This window comes from Piliocolobus tephrosceles, chromosome 2 (genome assembly GCF_002776525.5).
Source record: "Piliocolobus tephrosceles isolate RC106 chromosome 2, ASM277652v3, whole genome shotgun sequence".
NCBI classification, from domain to species: Eukaryota; Metazoa; Chordata; class Mammalia; order Primates; family Cercopithecidae; genus Piliocolobus; species Piliocolobus tephrosceles.
The window spans coordinates 42,427,040-42,446,161 of NC_045435.1; the positions used below are offsets into that span (position 1 = coordinate 42,427,040).

Sequence of the window (19,122 nt, forward strand, 5' to 3'; positions counted from 1 at the left end):
GCTTCTTTCTCCAGCAGCCCCTTGGGCTGCTTCCCCTCCCAGTGTGGCCACCATGGGGCTGGCACAAACAGTTACACGGGATCTGGTGTGTGCACCCTCTCAGGGCTTGGCAAGCTGGAGGCTGTGGACCAGGCTGAGCGCCCATTGGCAGCACCTCACCTTTGGCAGTCTCCTGACAGCACAGCCACCCCAGCCTCCCCCAGGCCTGGGCCCTCACCAGCCGGTGCCTGGCGGCCTCCCGGATCCAGCGGATGTTGTCCATGTATTGCAGCTTCACAGATGCCTTCACTGCAAGGGAGAGGAGAGCAGGCATCAGAGACCCTCCAGGGGCACAGACCGGCCCTCAGGCAGGCTGCTCAGCTCAGCACAGACCCTGCCCTGAGCCCACCACTGAGCCAGGACACAAGGTGAGGGAGCCCATTCCACCCCACCCCTGCCTTTCTGAACTTGGGGACCAGCAGTGCCAATGGTCCCATGAATTAATGCACAGCCGTGCAGCCCACTGCCTGATGCACTCGGTCCCTCCACAAATAGCTATTCAGTGCCTACTGTACACCAGCACTGAGCAAGGCACCAGGAACAAAGACCACTGTGGGCTGTGAGGAACACAGGACCGTGGTGAGGGGCTGCCAGGGTGGTGGGTGTGAGAGCTCTCTGAGGAAGTGGTCGTCAAGCTGAGTCTAAAGGCTGGGAAGGAACCGGACAAGGAAGCTCTGAGGGAACAGCATTCCAGGCAGAGGGAACAGCCAGTGCAAAGGCCCTGAGGTGGAAATAAACTTGGCCTACGTAGGAGCTAGTTGGCCAAGTTCACGGAGGATGTGTGTGTGTGAGGGGGCACGGGAGCCTGCCTGACCAGCTCGTGAAAGCAGATTGGTAATTTTCCAGAAATTGTGTGAGCCAGTGGTTAACACAAATATCATTAAAATTTGAAATAAGTTCACACTTTTACCAAATTATACTAAAAATGAAGGTAATAGAAAGCCCTCACTCCTGTGACTTCACAGCTGTTGATGAGTATCTGCCCGGTGGAGATGCCGCAGGGTGTGCGCTGCGGGCACGTGGAGCTAGGTCAGCATGCCTGGAAACCAGCCAGGCCTGGAGTCTTTACACCAGGGTCCTCGCGGGTGCAGCAGCTCAGGGCTTCTTTCTGGAGGGCTGGTCATTCCCCACTGGCTGCCTGCTGTTCTCACACCAGGGAAGCCCAGGAGACATCTGACCAGACCCCCAGGAGAAGGCCCCTGCTTCCCCTGCCCTCCTGCCTGGGCCCCTGCCCGCCTCCTCCTCCACAGGTGACCACATCTCCCCTCTGCCTGGCTCTCCTGCTTGGGTCTGTGTAACCTGGACCCCTGCCCAGCCCACCGAACCTGGCTGGCAGCAGGGTGGGTACGGGCCCTAGAGATGTGAAGCACACAGCGGAGGCTGGTGACCCACACAGAAAAGCCACCCAACCTGCAGGAAAGCTGCAGAGAGACCAGGGTAAGAACTGCAACAACAGAGGAAATGTCATAAAATAACCATGAAATAACAATGTCAGACCCACTCAACAAGAACAAAGGTTGGTTAAAAACCAGGCGGGCCATGTAGACATGGAAAAACACAACCCTCCAGCGGAACCAACACTCAGCATCAGCAAAACCCAGGATGAACTGGGGGACCCTGATGCAGAGGAGACCCTTGTGGACCTGGCAGGCATGGAAGGCTGGTGGGAGCATGTGGAGGCAGCTTCATCACGGAAGGCAGCAAGAAGGAACTAGAAGCACTGCTGTCAGCACTGCCCTGGCCACGTGGAGGGGGAGGCTGGGTCTGAGAGGGACCGTGGCGTGCTGAGCGCTGCCCAGCAACCCTGGCCCCGGCCACTGCTGCCTGGCCACCCTAGCCCTGGACCATCCTGCTTCACCCACTTTGAAGGGCTTTCTGTCACTCTCAGTCAGAGGTCCTCACTGGCAGAGCCCGGGACAGCTCTGGAGGCAGAGGCTTGGTGGTGGGAACTGTGCCTCCAGGACTGAGAATGACACTTGGGGACCAGGATCTTTGCAACTCACTCAAGTTTCTTTGAGTCCCTTTGTGTTGCCAGCTGAGCACCCACCAGACTCAAAGTCATCTGTACCCGGGTTCCCTCCCAGAATTAGCTAGGTGGGCTTGCTATGGGAGCTTGTCGCTATGGAGGCAGGAGCTTTGGGGGCCACCCACCCAGGACACCCCCACCAACAGCATCACCTCCATCAGCGATGGCTTCCTCCAGCACAGATGCGGCCAGTTCGTCTGTGACCGCCAGGTCCTGGGGGTCCCCCGATGTGCAGACCCAGCGGAAAGGTCCAAATCCCTGGGAGAATATGTCCCTGCAAGCACAGATGCCTCCTCACCCTGGGCCCGCTGGCTTGGGCGGGAGAGGGGGTGCAGGTGTGAGCACGCCAGGGAGGAGGCCTCAGCATCCAGAATTGGGGTGTGGAACCCCCTAAGCTGCCATTGGACAGAAAGTTCCAGGGGCCTCCCTGTCCCCTCTCTGTGTCCCAGTGCCCCCAGCCCTCCATCCCTGCCTCCTGGTTGTACCATCTCTAGCCGCAGGAACCGGAAGCTGGGACCTGGGCAAACAGAAATGCCCCCAATTGCTGTTACAGATGACAAGAAAATCTGTCGCCTAAAAGTGACAGTCACATTGAGAGGAGAGTCAACCTGGGGCGGTGGCCTTGGGGAATTCGGCCTAGGTGAGCTTATCTTCCCAGGAGGCAGGCTTCAGGGCAGGGCTGTCCTGGGGGGAGGATGCCACGGCCTGGGCCCTCCCTGGGTTTCTGCACTTGCTAGGCCAGGGGGCACCTCCTCCTGGGCAGCCCTCCCTCTCCGGAGAGTGCCGGCTGCCAGTGCTCAGCCCCTCCCGCCTCTGCACCCCATAGTGAGCCTGACGGTGAGTGGCATTTGCCTTTCACACCTCCATCTCTCTCTGATCCCACGTGGCACCCACTGAGGACTGGCACATCTTCCAAAAGTCACGTGGCCCCTCCCACCACAGCAGAAAGCCCAGACTTCTCAGCCTCACCCAGGCTCCTCTCTGGCTCCTGCCCTCATGCCCTGCTTGTCCTGGGCTGCTGGCCCTCCCCAGACCTGCCCCCCATGGCCAGAGAGGCCCACGACCCCCAGGGCCACAGCAGGTGCTGGGCTTCATGATCCAGCCATCAGCTGCCCACAAAGGCCTGTGAAGACACACCCACGAGGGCCTGTGAAGACACACCATTCAGGGGCAGGTGTTTGCCAGGAAGTGGTCTCGGCCTCTAGGGCCGGCAGCCCCCTGTTCTCCCTGAGGCCCTGCAGGAGGTGTCTCTCATCTGCATTTCCTCCTCACCTGCCTGTCTGTGGTGGAAAACCCACGAACGGAGCCTGGCCACTTTGGGGCGGTGTGGAGGTCTCAGCGCATGACCTCAGGGGCAGTCAGAGGCTGAGGCTTCTCCAACCTAAATACCCAGGACCCAGACCCTGAAGGGGACGGGGCAGCACTGGGCACATTAGATGTGGCAGCTGCCCGTCACTCACCCCATGATGTGCTGCACGTAGGAAGGGTAGCGGAATTCTGTCCTGCCAGCACCTTTCTTCTCCACATCCGCTCCTGTGGGCAGAGCCTGGACAGTCACTACCCAAGGCAGGACACCCACGGCCACCCTAGATGGCAACTTAAACACAGGGCCCAGTGGGAGGCTGGGGAAGGACCCATGAGGTCTTTTTCAAGTGAAAGAAGAGAAAAGCAGGGGCAGATGTGGCCGGCTTGCCGCCATCTATGTGGCCAGGCACAGGATGCATGTGCTTGCCATGGACGCCGCATCAGCCTCCAGCGCGCCACAGCCCGCCACCTGCAGGGAGGTGGACAGGGTTGGGGGACTTCCCACCGCGGACACTGTGGCTTTTGAACCTCATGCCCCGTGAAAGAATTGCCCATTTTACGGAAGGAAGTTTCCATCACGGAAAAGGAAAGCTGCAATTCTGGGACTGGAGCTTACGCCTGAGTCTTGTACCTGCTCTCCTTATGTTCCTAAAGCACGTGGAGAAACTGAGGCCCAGAGAGGCTGAGCCACCTGGCAGGGCCAGCATGCAGAAGGCCTGGCAGAGGCACAGCGAAGCCTCAGTGGGGATTAGCTGAGCCACCCATGGCTGAGCCTCCGAGTGAGGTGGGAGCCAGAGGCACTGGCCCAAGAGGCTGGGCCCAGGGTTGTGGCCCCTCCCTCCTCCTCCTCCCTCCTACCTGCTCTCTGGGCCTCCAAGAGGAAGGCGTTGCCATAATCCCAGAAGAAGAACTTCTCCTTGGCCAACCTGTTGATGGCTGAGACTTGCCTCCTCAGGCTGCAACAAGCCATGGGTCAGCACCACCGCTGCGAGGCCCTGGGGCCGCCCCCACATGGCACACACAGCACTGCCTGCCATGCTCCCCGCCAACTTCCAGCCCTACTGCCTGGACTGCCCCTGCTCCTTGGGTTGGACCCACCCACCTGGAATGCCCCTGCCCCTGCCATCTGTTTGGAACCTCTGCACCCTTCAAGGCCCAACTAGCAGCTCCCTAAACAAGCATTTCCTGGTCCCCAACGCCATCAGGCCCTGGGGAAAAACAGATGCCCCAGAAAAGTCTCACACCCCAGCATCTACTCGGTGCCATGCTAGGACTACACTGGGCAATCAACAAATGTCACTCCAGCTTGTCCCCCTGCACTGCTAAGAGGTAAGTGTGTCATGACTCCATCTGATGGGTGGAGGCAGAGGCTCAGAGAGGTCAGCTGATGTCTTGCCAAGGCCACACAGCTGGTTGCTGGAGAACCAGGTGGCGGCCAGAGCAGGACAAGGTAGTCTGCCCAGGCCAAATGCTTCTGCCACCCCCAACCCCGAGTAGCACCTTTCCTGGACCAGGTCCTTGAACACAGCAGGGTTGGAGGCCATGAGGCTCTGGGCCTCCGTGAAGCTGAGCTGCACGGGGTAGTAGCCGCCATTGAACGGGTTGTGGCAGGATGTCTGATCTGACCCCAGGTCCACCAAGCATTCCCCCGTCGTGTCCAATTCGTGGACCAGGCGCTCCCTGGGGAAGCCATGGGGTGGTCAGTGCAAGCCACACACAGCCTGGGCCCAGAGTCTGGGGCCAGCCGGGCACATTTTCCCATTCACAAATCCAGCAGGCACAGCCTGAGCCAGACCCTGCTTTCCCCTGGAAAGAGAACCTACAGGAAGGCTGTGGGCAGAGCAGGGACGGCCGCCCCAAGCTTGGGTAAGGGTGGGGGCCAACAAGGGTGGCGCTGAACTGAGGCTCGAAGCTTTGTGTCCCAGCAGCTCCTGGTCAGCATTGGGGTCTTTGCTCAGGGGGGCCCATCTGGGGTCTCAAGCTGGCTATCAACTCCCAACCCCCACTCACCAAAGCGCCACCACGTTGCCATGGTAACCAAGGCTGAGCACCTCCTTTCTTTTCCTTGCTTCCCTGGAAGGACACAAGAGCAGAACAGGTGCCCCCCGCACCTATGCATAGGTGCCCCGGACACACCTGCACCCCAGCTGCACACAGGGGCAGACCCAGGAGGTCACAAGAGGTATCATGTGCAAGCGTGGGGACCATGGGGCTGGGCCATGCAGCATGCCTGCAGGACCCCGACTTTTGTTCAGGACACAAAACTATAAAGGGAAAATCCAGACCCAAATGCCCCAGATCAGAAAACCCACATGGCAGCGGCAAAACTGCCTGGGCGATCTGTGGAATTCAGGTTATCGATGTGGGACCTCCACAGGGATCATTACAGAACTCATCAAGGCGGCCCCAGAGTCGCAGGATTCACTAGAGATGATTCCCAAAATTATTCGGAAAAATAGGACAAGAAAAATCAAAGCATATTTTGGGGAACAGAAGATTTGAACAGGACTTGCAGGTAGTAGCGGTATCAAAAAGCAGCAATACGCAGGGAAGGTGGTGTGGCCCCCATGAGACAGCAGATTGAACGCTCACCGGGAGTGGGCTGGAGAAGCCCGAGGGAGCCAGGCACCTCCCCTCCCCCAGGGGTGCAAGGTCGACAAGGTAGGAAAGGACACACAGTCGCAGGGCAACAGGGGGGCCGGCCCAACCCGGGGCTTGTTGCAATCCCAGCTCAACGACCCTGTGGGAACCGTGAGCTCCTGGGAGCTCAGGAGCTCACTCCATTCCCGTGGGTCTTTCCCAGCTCAGGGGCTGCGGAAGTGTGGCAGGCAGGTTGCTTGAAGCAGTTCCTTAAACTGATTTTGATGTACGTGTATGTGTGTGTGTTCATGTGTGGATGTTCATGCATGTGTACATATATATGTATATATGCATGTATATGCATATGTGTATGCATGTGTGTGAGAACAGATATTGTGGGCATGTACGTGTGTTTGTGTGTCTGTGTGTGTTTATGGTGTGTGCATGTGTCTGTGTGTTTGTGTGTGTGTTTGTGTGCATCTGTATGTTTATGTGTTTGTGTTATGTGTGCTGTGTGTCTCTGCACAGGTTTATGTATGTGTGCATGTGTGTTGTTATGTGTATATATTTCTGTGTTTGTTACATGCATGTTTGTGTGTGTTTACGTGCATACGTGTCTGTTGTGTGTGTACGTGTGTTATGTGTTTATTTATATATGTGCATTGTGTGTTGTATGTGCATGTGTGTGCATATGTGTTGTGTGTTTATGCATGCTTGTGTGTATGCATGTGTGTGTTGTGTCTGTATTTATGTTTGTGTATGTGTTATGTGTTTATACTTGTTTGTGTTTGTGTGTGCATGTGTGTATGCCTGTGTCTGTGTTTATGTGTGTGTATGTGTGCGTTTATGTGTGTGCCTGTGTGCACTCTGTGTGTGCCTGTGTGTGCATGCATGTGTTGTGTGTCTATATTTATGTGTGCGTCTGTGTGTGTGTGTTTATGTGTGTCTTGTGTGTTATGCTATGTGTGTGTGTTTATTTGCATGCATATGTTGTGTGTGTTTGTGTATGTAACCATGTGTGCATGTGTGTGCTGTGTTCTCTGTGTATGTGTGTATGTGTGTTTATGTGTGTCTGTATGTATGTGTGTGTGTCTGTGTGGCTACATGTATGTGCATGTGTTTTGTGTGTGTGTTTATGTGTGTGTGTGTGTACATGCACACAGTCAGGATGCTAAACGGCCTGAATAGGGATGGGAGTTAGGTCAGGGAAGCTCCTCACAGCACACCTGGAGTGTAGAATTTCTTCTATCATTGACGAAAAATTATCTGAGAGTTCTAAAGAGGGTACAGTGTGGTTGGATTGGTATTTTAGGATGATCTAGGTCAAAATAGCTCACTGCATCATTTCTCAAATTTTGTTTACATTTTCACCAGAAATAGCTTTTAAGCCCCTGCGGAGATTCTACTCGAAGCCAGGTGGTCAACCAGTGCACCAATGTGTCTTCCCGTAACAGGACTCTGCTCTGCACAGTAAATTAATTGAGAGGATGCTTCAAAAGTGGCATCCAAGTAGGAGCCCCCAGGGCAGTCTTCCCACCGTCCCACTGAAATACTTCTGAAGACTTTCCCTGGGGGTGAGGCAGAGAAACCCGCTGACCACCCCTCAGCACCACGGGCGAAGCTCTGCCCTGGAGCACAGGGAGGGAGTGCACGCCTCGCAGGCTCGCCACTGCAACAGCACAGGGCAGCCCCTATCACGGGCCAGGCCGGTTCTGCGAGCCCACACAGCAGGGAAAAGAAGACATGTGCTTCGCAGAACCAGGGCAGAGCATAGGAGCCCCAAGAAGGCTGCCCAAAGCCTGTCAGAGCCGTGTCTGAGCACCCAGCCGGCAGCCCAGTGGCTGCCTCCATGCCGGCAATGAAGGAATGTTGGAGGCCCTTCCAGAGGCTTCTGCCCTATCACCACCCGCGGGTCAGCTCTTGTGTGCATGTATATGTACATGTGCATGTATGTGTGGTGCCCACATGTGGCCAGCTGTCGGGCATTAAGCAGGCCCACACCAAGCTGCCCCCTGGGGGTCCTCTTGTGGTCTCCTGCTGCCATGTGCCAGGTGTCAGGTGTCTGGAGTTAAGCTTGGAACTGTACCTGAGCCTCTGGATGCAGCGGTCCAAGCTGTCAGTCACTTCCATCAGCCAGCCCTGCTTGTGGCGTTTCTCAAGGGCTGCTTTATCCACCTGGGACCATGAAACATGGGGACACTCAGTTACAAATCTTCCCTAAGTGTATCATCCTCAGCTAGGAAGGCGACATCTCCCTTAGGTCCCTTGCTTTTCTATAACACAGTCTCAGGGAAGACACCACAAGCTGCCCTCCTTCTATTTATTCCTTCTCCCACCTCCTTTATCAGCAGAACCCAGGTAGGGTTCAGGGTGACACAGTTCAGCCCCAGGAGATAATCTACATCCAAGCTAATCACAAGGACCTGTCCACTATCTCCATCCTCCCTTGCAGATAAGAACATCGATTTCATCTAAGACTAACCAACAAGATAAAAGAAGGGGTTTGGAGACATGACTTTCCTGATAAAATAGAGTTGTAGCAGCCACTTCCCTTCTCACCTCTTCCTGTCTTGAACACGGATAGGATGGCTAGGGTGGGGGGAGCAATTGTTTCTACAAGGGAATCCCAAGGAGATCTAGAGATAGTAGCATCATTGAGCTGCCAAACCAATGCCAACACTGTTGGTTACATGAGAAAAATAAAACCCTATTTATACAAGCCCCTATAGGTAAGTTTCCTGTTACCTGCAGCTCAGTGCACTCCTAACAGGCACAGGTATGTATGATGTAGGTTTGGCATCAACTGAGTGGAAATTCCACTGGCACCTATCGCCAAGGCTTGCCTCAAGGCTCCTTGCCTCCTCCACTTCCGACTTCCCTTCCTCTCCTTAGCACCCACCAAAGAAACATGAGAGCCTGCTATAGTTGGGATATATTTGTCCCCCAAATCTCACGCTAAAATTTGATCCCTGGTGTTGGAGATGGGGCCTGGTGGGGGGTGTTTGGGTCATGGGTCAGCTTCCTCATGCATGGCTTGATGCAGTCCTTGCAGTAATGACTGAGTTCTCGCTCTGTTCGTTCCTACAAGAGCTGGTTGTTTAAAAGGTCCAGCATCTCCCTCTCCTCTCCCTGCTCTCTCTCTCTCACTGTGTGACCCACCAGACCCTCTTCACCTTTCACCATGAGTGGAAGCTTTCGAAGACCTCAACAGAAGCAGATGTGGGCACCATGCTTCCTGTATAGCCTGCAGAACTGAGTCAAACAAACCTCGTTTCTTTATAAATTCGCCTCAGGTGTTCCTTTATAGAAACTCAAATAACTAAGATGGGGCCACTGAGGGAAAGCTGCCTGTACTCACCTCTATGGAGGGTGACCTGTCTGCCTCCCCACCTGTTGAAGGTGGGGAGTCTGTGAGTTCATTTATTCACACACATTCATTCCCTCCCATCTGTATTCCAGTGATGCGGTGGGATACAGGAAAGCTACACCCATAAATAGGTGGTCAGAGTTTTGTGGGAGGGCAGCCGACAGGCATTACCCATGCAGGGTGATGGGCACTTTGAAGGCAGGAAGCTTACGTCGCCATGGAAACCCACCCAGTGAGGTCCAGTGGGGCTTTGTGGAGGAGGCAAGGGTGGGCTGGGCAAGGAAGGATGAGAAGAGGGGGTCTGTAGTGTGAGCGATCCTGGAGGAAGGAGGGAGGGAGGAAGGGAGGCAGGCAGGAGCGAAGGCTAGGAGGCCCCCAACTCACCTCTGCTATCACACCGATGCACCCCACGATAACTGCGGCCTTGGCCTGAGCCCCACTCATTCCACCGAGCCCAGAGGTGATAAAGACCTTCCCAGCCAAGTCCTCGATGCCCAGGTACCGACGCGCAGCATTCAACACGGTGAGCTGCAGGGAGAAAAGGTAGGGGATCACTGCCCACTTGCAGCCCGCCCCCTCCAACCCCCATGCTGCGACGCCCACAGCCAGGCGTGGCCCCATCTCTCACCACAGTGCCGTGGACGATTCCCTGGGGACCGATGTAGCAGTAGCTACCTGCTGTCATCTGGCCGTACCTGACCACAGGGAGAGAAGCCAAGCCCAGGGCTCAGCCAGTGCCAGGCCCAGGTCCTCCCAGCCACTCCCTTTAGGAGGCTGAAAATTAGTATTTACCCAAGAGGCATTAATATATTCTCCTTTACGTAAAATATAGAGAGCACAGACAACACAAGAAGGCTATGGACACCCTTGTCCCCTCTCGCCTCCCAGACATTTTACAAGCAGATTCTGTTCTGTTAAAAACTGTAGTGTAATTGGCGAAGAATTGCTTTGGGGAATATCTGGCCGTATGGACTCCAGCTGGACGTGCACAGCATGCCCACACTACATGCTTATGCCAGGCAGAGACACACACAAGGATGTTCACCGCAACTTGACATGCAGGGGCCAAGACCTGAAGCTGCTGAGATGCCCCTCCAACCAAAGACGAGAGAAGTGAGTGGCGGCCTATGTGACCCATAAAACACCACATGGCAGAGAGGGTCAGGGCCCTGCACTGTGCCGTGGAAGCAAGCCAGATTGGGAGGCAAGAGGGTTCAATAAATTAGTGCAATTGAACATTGCAGGTAAAGGAAGAATACATGAGATCTGCTTCCTGAAATACAGCGATCTCCTAGCTCTCTTGTGAAGGTGGGAAAGGCAAGGCACAGAAGCCGACCCCAATGGTCTAACCACCTAAATTGCCAAGTCTGCTTGCATAGAAAGTGTTTGGAGGAACACAGGAGACACTGTCAACTGGAGAATCTAGGATGTGAGAGGGATCTCCTTTTCATTGTAGCTCCATTTATAATGCTTGATGAAATACTTTGCATTGCTGGCTGCTGGGGCTCATGCCTGTAATTCCAGCAATTTGGGAGGCTGAGGCGGGTGGATCACCTGAGGTCAGCAGTTTGAGACCAGCCTGGCCAACATGGTGAAACCCCATCTCTACTGAAAATAGAAAAAAGTAGCTGGGCCTGGTGGCACATGCCTGTAATCCCAGCTACTTGGGAGGCTGAGCCAGGAGAATCACTTGAACCTAGGAGGCAGAGGTTGCGGTGAGCCGAGATCGCACCACTGCACTCCAGCCTGGGCAATAAGAGTGAAACTCCGTCTCAAAAAAAAAAAAAGAAAAAAAGGAAAGAAAAAGAAATAGTTTGCCTTACCTCTGTAACAAATGAAAAGCCTTCATTCCCTGAGAGGGTGCGTGAGGGACTTCTCTGGGGCACTGGCAGCATTCTGTGCCTAATGGTTTTGGTTGCACAGATGCACACTTTGTCAGAACCCGAAATGTGGTGCACATAAGATGTGTGCATCTCATTACATGCAAGTGTCACCTCAAAAGAAAAAAAAAAACTGTAAACAAATACTGACTTCTAGTCAGTAATATTTACAATTGACTTTGAGATGCACACACAAAAAAACTCCCCCAAAACAACAAGTCGAATGAATGGAGAGGCAGAGGGACAGATAGTCAGCCACATGATAAAGTGAGTATGGTAAGTAGCACATTCATCACAAAAAGTTGGTGGTATTCACTGTAAATTCGGTCAATTTGCTGTATGTTTGAAATTGTTCATAATAAAATGTGGGAAAAGGCAGGATCTAAAATTGTAGGTTCTCTTGCATTCAAGAATATAAAATTTGTAAGCATATACATAAAATTACTAGGGAATGCATAAAAATAAAATCAATTATGCTACAGTTCTGTGACTATGTCTTTCCAAACTTGTATTTAATATCACCATTTTGTTTTATAATGACCCATGGCTAACAGGGAAACACCGTGTAAATAGACTGAAATAGCGACTTACATTGTTACTCCTAAGGCAAAGAGCTTCTCATACTCCATCCGGGAGGAGTAGTTGGGAATGACCTGGAGAAGAGGATGGGGGCAGACAGAGGGACTGAGGTCTTGGAGGGCGAGCACAGAGCCCAGGGGGTGACGCACAGCGTTGGAGCACTGGGCTTTCTTTCTGGCGTCAGCACCCTTTCTTTGGAGCCCTGGGCAGGTGCTGTGCCCACTGCTGAGGACCCACCATCCCATTGGTGATGATGAGCCGGGGGGCGCTGCGGCTGCTGGGGAAGAGACCGAGCGGGTGCCCGCTGTACATGACCAAAGTCTGCTCCTCTGTCATCTTCGACAAGTAGAACATGGTCAGCCAGAACTGGGGGAGGAGCAGAGCGTGGGGATTCTGTCAGCGGAAGCAGCACCCCACGCCCAGCCCCACACCACCATCCATGCCCAGACAGTTCCCGCAGGCCCCCAGGTCTCCATTCCACTCCAGTGGTCCTGGTGCCTCCCTCAACACCACCTCGCCCATTCCTATAACCTGAAATTTCCCCACACAGTCTACAATGCTGGAGCCTCAGGCACCAGGGACGCAGAGGCCTGCATCCTGAGCCATGGGTTTGTAAGCTCCTAGGCCAGAGGACCAGACTAGGGGAAAGGCCGGGGTGGGGGCGAGGTCACACAGTGCACAGTACCTGAGCCCAGTTGCTGAACACCTGCCCATTTCCTCCGTAAGTCACCAGCTCCTGGGGAAACTGAGGAAGACGCAGGGTCATCTGAGATGAAGGCCTGGGAAGGGCCTATGGAGTCGCAGACAAGGAGAGAAAGGGCCCTCATCCCCTGGGGGCCCAATGGGGCAAGGAGAGAAGCCAGAAGTGTGAGGCCCAGAGACAGACACATCTGCAAGGACACTGGCCCCAGATGCGACTGGAGCAAGGGCTCAGCTTGGGGTTAGGGGCGGATCTGGGTCTGGGGTCATAGTGGGAACTCAGCCTGGGGTCAAAGGCGGGGTTGATCTGTGACCAGGGCCTGGGGCCAGGGCCAGGGTTTAGGGCGTTCCCACCTACTAGGCGAAGTGGTCACATTCTGGCAACATATCTCCCCCAAGGAATGCAGGGACACACCCCAGAGACATTCCATTCTCAAATGTGGGCAGCTGCTCTGTAGACTGGCTCAGGGTGCCCAAGACAGGCATAAGGGGCCAGATCCATGCTACCCAATATGGTGGCCACCAGCCATGCGTGGCTTTTCAGCTCTGCTCCTTGCATAGATACACCCTGATTTCAAAGTCTCAGGATGAAAAACAATGTAAAATATCTCATTAATAATGTTTATATAGATTACATATTAAAATAATAGTATTTCGGAGCTGAGCGTGGTGGCGGGTGCCTGTAGTCCCAGCTACCCGGGAGGCTGAGGTGGGAGGAATGCTTGAGCCCCGGAGGTTAAGGCTGCAGTGACCCAAGATCAAGCCACTATACTCCAGCCTGGGCCACAGAGTGAGACCCTGTCTCTCTAAAAAAAAAAAAAAAAGTAAAAAGTAAAAAAATAATATTTTTGATATATCAGGATGAATAAAATATAGTGTAAATTTGTTTATTTTTACTTTTTCATATGGCTGCTAGAACATTTAAAATTGGACATGTGTCCACTGCAGCCACAGTGACGTCCTGGTTTTGAGGCTGTACTACAGCCACGGATGCAACCACTGGGGGAGGCCGAGAGAAGGGCCAGGGACCTCTCTTACTAGCTTTGCAACTTCCTGTGAATCTATAATTATCTCAAAATTAAGAGCTTGAAAGCATGACGCGTGTGTCTCGCGTTCTGTTTCTGCTGGACAGTGCTGGGCCTCGGTTTCCCTGGCTATTACCTGGGCCACGGCGGGATCCAGGTTGTTCATGATCATATGCATGATGGCGGCGGCCGCTTTCGTCTGGCAGGGGTACTGCTCAACCGGGTAGGCCCTGCAAGGGAAAGCCCAACTGCCAGGCTGCCCTTCCCACCAAAGCACAGCATCTAGCCCGGCCCCGCCCAGCCCCTGGCCGCTCAGGCAAGGATAGCCGGACCCGGGGCCTGCAGAACTAGCTAGGAACATACAGTGGGGGCTCCAGAGCCACGAGGGCTGAGGGAGGTGGCGTTCAGGCCCCAACCCACCCTGCTCTCCCTCCCTACTTGGCACACTCCACCTGGGAGACAGCTGCTGGCAAAGCAGAACTGATGACTGCTCTCCAGAAGCCTGTCCCTCTGGATAAGCAGAGTTTATTCATTTGTTCTTTCATTAATTCAACAAACACATTTGGGCACCAATTCTCCAGCAGGTGCCAGGCCCGGAGGTACTGGCTGGAGTGAGGAACATGGCTCCTACTTTAAAGGGAACAACCCTGGGATGACTCAAGGCAAGCCTGGGCCGCTGGCACCTTCAAGAACAACTGCAGATATGCAGACTCGAAGCCCCACCCCAGAACTGCTGGGTCTCAAATTGGGGTAAGGCCTGGCAGCCCGTGTTCCCACAAGGCCTCCAGGGGTGCTGTGCACACTGTGGTTTGAGACCCTCATCGAGATCGTGAGGTATTTGAAGTCACTGCCAGAGCTCCCCAAAGCTCTCCCTGCCCTCTGGCAGAACAAAAAGTCATGGGTTTTAAAAGAGGTTTTGTGTACAATTTGGCTCCAGAATTGCACAGGACTGGCTGCTCAGGACAGATGGGCCGGGCCTGAGAGTCCTCAGAAGCTGCCCCCATCTTCTGGCAGGCTCGGGGGCTGCAGCCAGCACTGGGCTCCAGCTCCCGAGATGACAACACAGAATCTTCTCTCCCCTGCCTCCTAGTCTGGACAGACTGGGTTTCCCCCTCACTGCCGACTCTCCCGTTGTTCCTGGCCCCCAGCACAGTCCCTTGTGGGAGCTGCCTGCCCCTCTGGGTCCCTTTGAAGCTGTGCCCACAAGGCTGACCTCATTTCAATGTCGGGGCAAAACCGGTACATGTAGATGTGCCCGTACAGTTGCAGCTCCTGGGCAAACTCTGGGGCCAGCAGCTCCTGGACATCCGCGGGGAAGTAGCGCAGGGCGTTCCTCAGCGCCAGCTGGGGTAGGAGAGCAGAAAGGCAGTGGGGGCTGGGGGTCCAGGCCCAGTGTTCTGAGGCCTGGTGATGGGCCATCCTCCTTCCAAATGGATTTGCCTTTGCTCCACTTAGAAGCCTGTTGTCCACCCAGAGACCGTCTGTTCTCACCCCGGGCCCATCTACAGTGTCACCTTCCACAGAAAGCCTTCCCTGATTGCCCCCTCCTGCCCCTTTCATGAAGGCAGACTGATCCCTCTCTCTTCTTGCTTATGGTGAGCCACTCCTGTTCTAGGGGTGGCGCTGCTTACCCCCAGGCAGGGACCAGACAGGGGCCTGCCCGAGGCTTGTGGCTACGGTGTAGGATGCAGAGGCTCCAGCGGGGAGAGTAGACCCCACATAGCCTTCAGTACCCTGTGCAAGTGCAAGCGCATACAAGAAAAAGCTGTCAAAAGCAACATATATTTACACACACACACGAACTCTTTTGATTGTGAGCCACAGGAAGCAATTAGTATGGCTACCCAGATACATACACCTATACTCCATGCAACAAGAACAAGACTCAACCTTTCCACATGGGTTCTAATACATCCATCCTCTTCTAGCTCCTTTCATTTCACTTTCAAATCAGTACTGCTGCACTTCCTAAACTGATTTTGCAGCCTGCTGGTAGGTGGTAGCTGCAACCTGAGACCACTGTCCTCGCTATTCTAAAGGCAGTGCCAGCCTCAGCCCTGGGGCTTGATGGGACATTTTACTCATATGCTAGACAAGGAGGACCTCTTTCATAATCAGTTGTGTCAAATGCATTAGAAACATTGTTCAGGTAATTACATAGCTCAAAAAGTACAACAAAGGTTCTGCGAAAATCAGTGAATTTAAAATCGTGTCAGCTGATGGAAATGACTTGGCCATTCTTAAAGGTGAAATGTGTAAGAAGCTCAATCTGTTCTGAAGTGAAGCACAAACTTGTGCCCTTTTTCCAAATCCGAAATACAGCCCCAAAGCTCTGTCTGCCACATTTTCCCCTTGTATAACATTTCCATTTGCTAACCATTGAATTTTTCTTTATTGCTGATATTCAGTAATTTGGCCTAGATATGTCTTTGTGTTGATTATTCTATATCAAGGTTTTTTTTTCTTTCCAGGATAAACTGCCTTTTAATCTGCAATTTCTTGTTTTTATTTAGTTCATGAAAGTTGTCTTCTATTTTTTGCTTAATACTTCATCCTCTGTATCCAGAGTTACCTAATAGGCAGGCAATAAATATTCTTTTCAGTGGGGAAGAAAGGCTCACTCTCATTGGCCTGGATGTAATCCTCCATGCCTCAGACAGGAGGCAGCACTCAGCATTAAAACAAGACCATGGGGCTCACACAGGTCACGTGACCAGACCTCTGGAACTGTAGGAGAATAAATATGTGTTGTTTTAAGCCACTACACTTGTGGCGATTTATTACAGCAGACATGGGAAGCTAATACAGGCAGTAACAGAACCCTGCCTCGGGCATCAGGGCACCTGTGCCAGGCACATGCCTGTCCTGCGTGGTGGCTGAGCACCGAAATGAAAGGGTGCCAGCCTGCAACGTTGTTCAGCCCACAGTGCAGGGTGTGTGTGTGTGTTCAGCCTAGGACTTACTTTCATTCTAACCTGGCAGTCAGCTTGTGGGGCAGTAGCTCACTTTTAAACCTCACCCACATGAAAGTTTCTGACTGTCACTATTTCTGCCAGAAACCATGGCCACTATCCAAATGGCTTGGCTTCATCTGAGTCATTCTTATTCCTGCACCCCCTAGCACAGGCTTCATCAGGGTCCCCACCAGCTCTACGCTGAGGCTGCGTTGAGAGCCAGGAGCTGCAGCCAGACTTCCTGGGTGCGGACAGCACTCTGGGTTGCATGGGCTGCAGTGGCTCTGCAAGGCTGCTGTGGCACAGGCCTGCCACATGGCACATGCCCACTGCCAATCTCTGACTGCTCTTTCCCCATCTGCAAAGTGGGCATAATAACAGTATCCCCCTCAGAGGACTGCCTTGGAGACTCAATGAATTGAGGTATTTAGAACAGCCCCTGGCACACCGAAGTGTGTGTGAGTGCCTGGTTGTCAAAACTGTCATCTCCCACACTCATGGGCCACCATGCTGCCCATTTTTTCTTCCAGCTGGGCCTCTGCCCTCCCCACTCCTCTGGGACCTCCACAGAAGCCTTTATACTCTGTGGTGGGCATAGTTAAGCAGCAGATATGCCCCTTTTCAGAAACCTTCATGGACTCCCTATTACCCATTTGATAAGGCCATGCTGTTCCTGGAATTTAGAGTCCTCCATCAGCCGGCTGGGTCTGGCTCTTCAAGCTCAACACCAAGCCCCGGCCTGCAAAGAACCTCCTTCACTCTGACACACCTCAGATAGCTCCGTCTCCACATTTGTGCACACTGCCTCCCCTTGTCTCCAAATGGCCTTTCTTCTTTCCCAGGCTAAGAACCTTGCCCAAGCTGCCATAGCCACCTCTTCCAAGAAGTCCTCTCAAGTTCCTCCTGCCGGTTGAAATCTGATGGGATGTTTGTTAGGGCTCCGAGTGCAACTCTCATTCATTCAGCAAACATCTGCTGCTGTCACTGGAGACCTGGAATTGAACCCAGTGGAGTTCTGCCCTCAAGAAGTTCAGGAGGGGAGTACATTGGTAGTGATGGGGACACAGACGCCGGCCATCTTCGGATCTGCTATTGGATGCCCGGCACAGGCGCTGTGGATGGGGTGGATTTGGGGGAAAGGTCACCAGGACAAACTGCACATGGCGGGAGGTACTGAGGACATTTCTAACATGGGAACTGCATCAGTTGTGTGACTGAAGTTTCCCTGTGTGTGGTGAGAGCTGTGTCGGGCGCGTGCTGAGAGTGTCCTGATTAACTTGGCAAAGGAAGGCCCCGCTCCAGTCACAGAGCTCCGTTAAAGATGAGCAAAGAATGACGCACAGGTTAGTTCATCCAAAGCATGAAACACTATGCAGCCATTCAAAGACGGGACCCTCTAAATGCACCAAGCAAGAACAACCTGAAAAAAACCTAACGTGTATAGACGCTTCTGCTTGTATTTTTAAGAGGGTTCACAGACGTCTTCTGCACTGCATAGATGCATAGAATGTGTTTCTGAAATTCTTGAGTAGTTTTCAGTAAAGTAAAGAAAGAGTAGGAGGAAAGTCTACATAACCGTGTCACCTACTTTATTTCATTTGGTCTCCTCCACAATCCCCTGGTGTCATTGTTTTCATCTTCAGCTTACAAATGCCAGTAAATAAATAAATAAATAAATAAATAAATAAATAAATAAATAAAAGGCTATAGTGACTTCAGAAGGTGAACTGGGGAATTTACACTTTTATACATTTGACTTCTTATCTCATAAAATTGTCTTCAAATACGTATGTTAAAGATCAGTGAAACACATTTAAATAACAAATAGAAGGCAAGCCACAGGACTCAGGGAGCCGCACATAGCCCTCAGACCTGCACCGCTCCAAGGGCTTCCTGACCTTCAAGCAAAGAGGGACATAACCCAGCAAAGCCCAGGTGGCCACTCCTCCACCTGGAGCCACCTTCTCCCAACACAAGACGCCCCAGGAGCTGATCGCAGCCACAGGGAGCTGATCACAGCTACAGGCTGCTGCAGGGGATGTGCAGGCCGCAGGGCCTTCCCTGAGCTCCAGGGTGAAGGTGGAGGCATTGGCGCCCAGTAGGGGGGTGATCAAGGGGAAGAAACATTAACAACACCTGGACAACCGGGAGATGGGCCAAGGGGAGCAAAGGGGCAGGACCACCTGCTTGCAATCTGCCCCTGAGTACCCACCACCTGCCTGCCCCACTCCAGGACCCACCACTTACCCGCCTCCCCAGCACCTGACACTACCCTCCCCTGGCCCCCAGTGCCCAACACCTACCCTCTCCCCATTTCCCAGCACCTACCACCTACCCTCCCCCACCCCCAACACCCACCATCTACCCTCCCCCTGGCCCCCAGTACCCAATACCTACCCTCTCCGCCCCCAATGTCCACACCTACCCTCCCTTGTGCCCCAGCACCTGCCATCTACCCTCCTCCTGTCCCCCAGTGCCTACCACTGACCCACCCCATCATCCCAGCACCCACCACCTATCCTCCCCACAACTCCCAGCACCCACCACCTACCATCCCCTGACCCCCAGTGCCCACCACCGACCCTCCCCAATCCCATCACCCACCACCTACCCTCCTCCCACCCCAACCCCCACCACCTACCCTCCCCCCACTCCCCAGCACCCACCA

The 19,122-nt window shown here is 53.6% G+C and overlaps 1 protein-coding gene across 2 annotated transcripts in view; it reads right to left on the reverse strand.

The window, feature by feature from the left end:
- UROC1 (urocanate hydratase 1) overlaps positions 1 to 19,122 on the reverse strand; it is a 39,134-nt gene that overhangs the window by 13,989 nt on the left and 6,023 nt on the right. Inside the window, exons 2-16 of one of the 2 annotated variants that reach the window (XM_026456397.1) lie at positions 14,714 to 14,844; positions 13,637 to 13,730; positions 12,462 to 12,521; positions 12,014 to 12,142; positions 11,789 to 11,850; positions 9,946 to 10,012; positions 9,702 to 9,845; positions 8,037 to 8,125; positions 5,963 to 6,110; positions 5,381 to 5,481; positions 4,871 to 5,050; positions 4,229 to 4,326; positions 3,526 to 3,598; positions 2,218 to 2,339; positions 218 to 288 (exon numbers count right to left, since the gene is read on the reverse strand). In XM_026456397.1, the coding sequence (XP_026312182.1) occupies positions 218 to 288; positions 2,218 to 2,339; positions 3,526 to 3,598; positions 4,229 to 4,326; positions 4,871 to 5,050; positions 5,381 to 5,481; positions 5,963 to 6,110; positions 8,037 to 8,125; positions 9,702 to 9,845; positions 9,946 to 10,012; positions 11,789 to 11,850; positions 12,014 to 12,142; positions 12,462 to 12,521; positions 13,637 to 13,730; positions 14,714 to 14,844 (1,569 nt within the window). The remainder of the gene's footprint in view (positions 1 to 217; positions 289 to 2,217; positions 2,340 to 3,525; positions 3,599 to 4,228; positions 4,327 to 4,870; positions 5,051 to 5,380; positions 5,482 to 5,962; positions 6,111 to 8,036; positions 8,126 to 9,701; positions 9,846 to 9,945; positions 10,013 to 11,788; positions 11,851 to 12,013; positions 12,143 to 12,461; positions 12,522 to 13,636; positions 13,731 to 14,713; positions 14,845 to 19,122) is intronic. The other variant, XM_026456398.1, reaches the window with a different exon arrangement.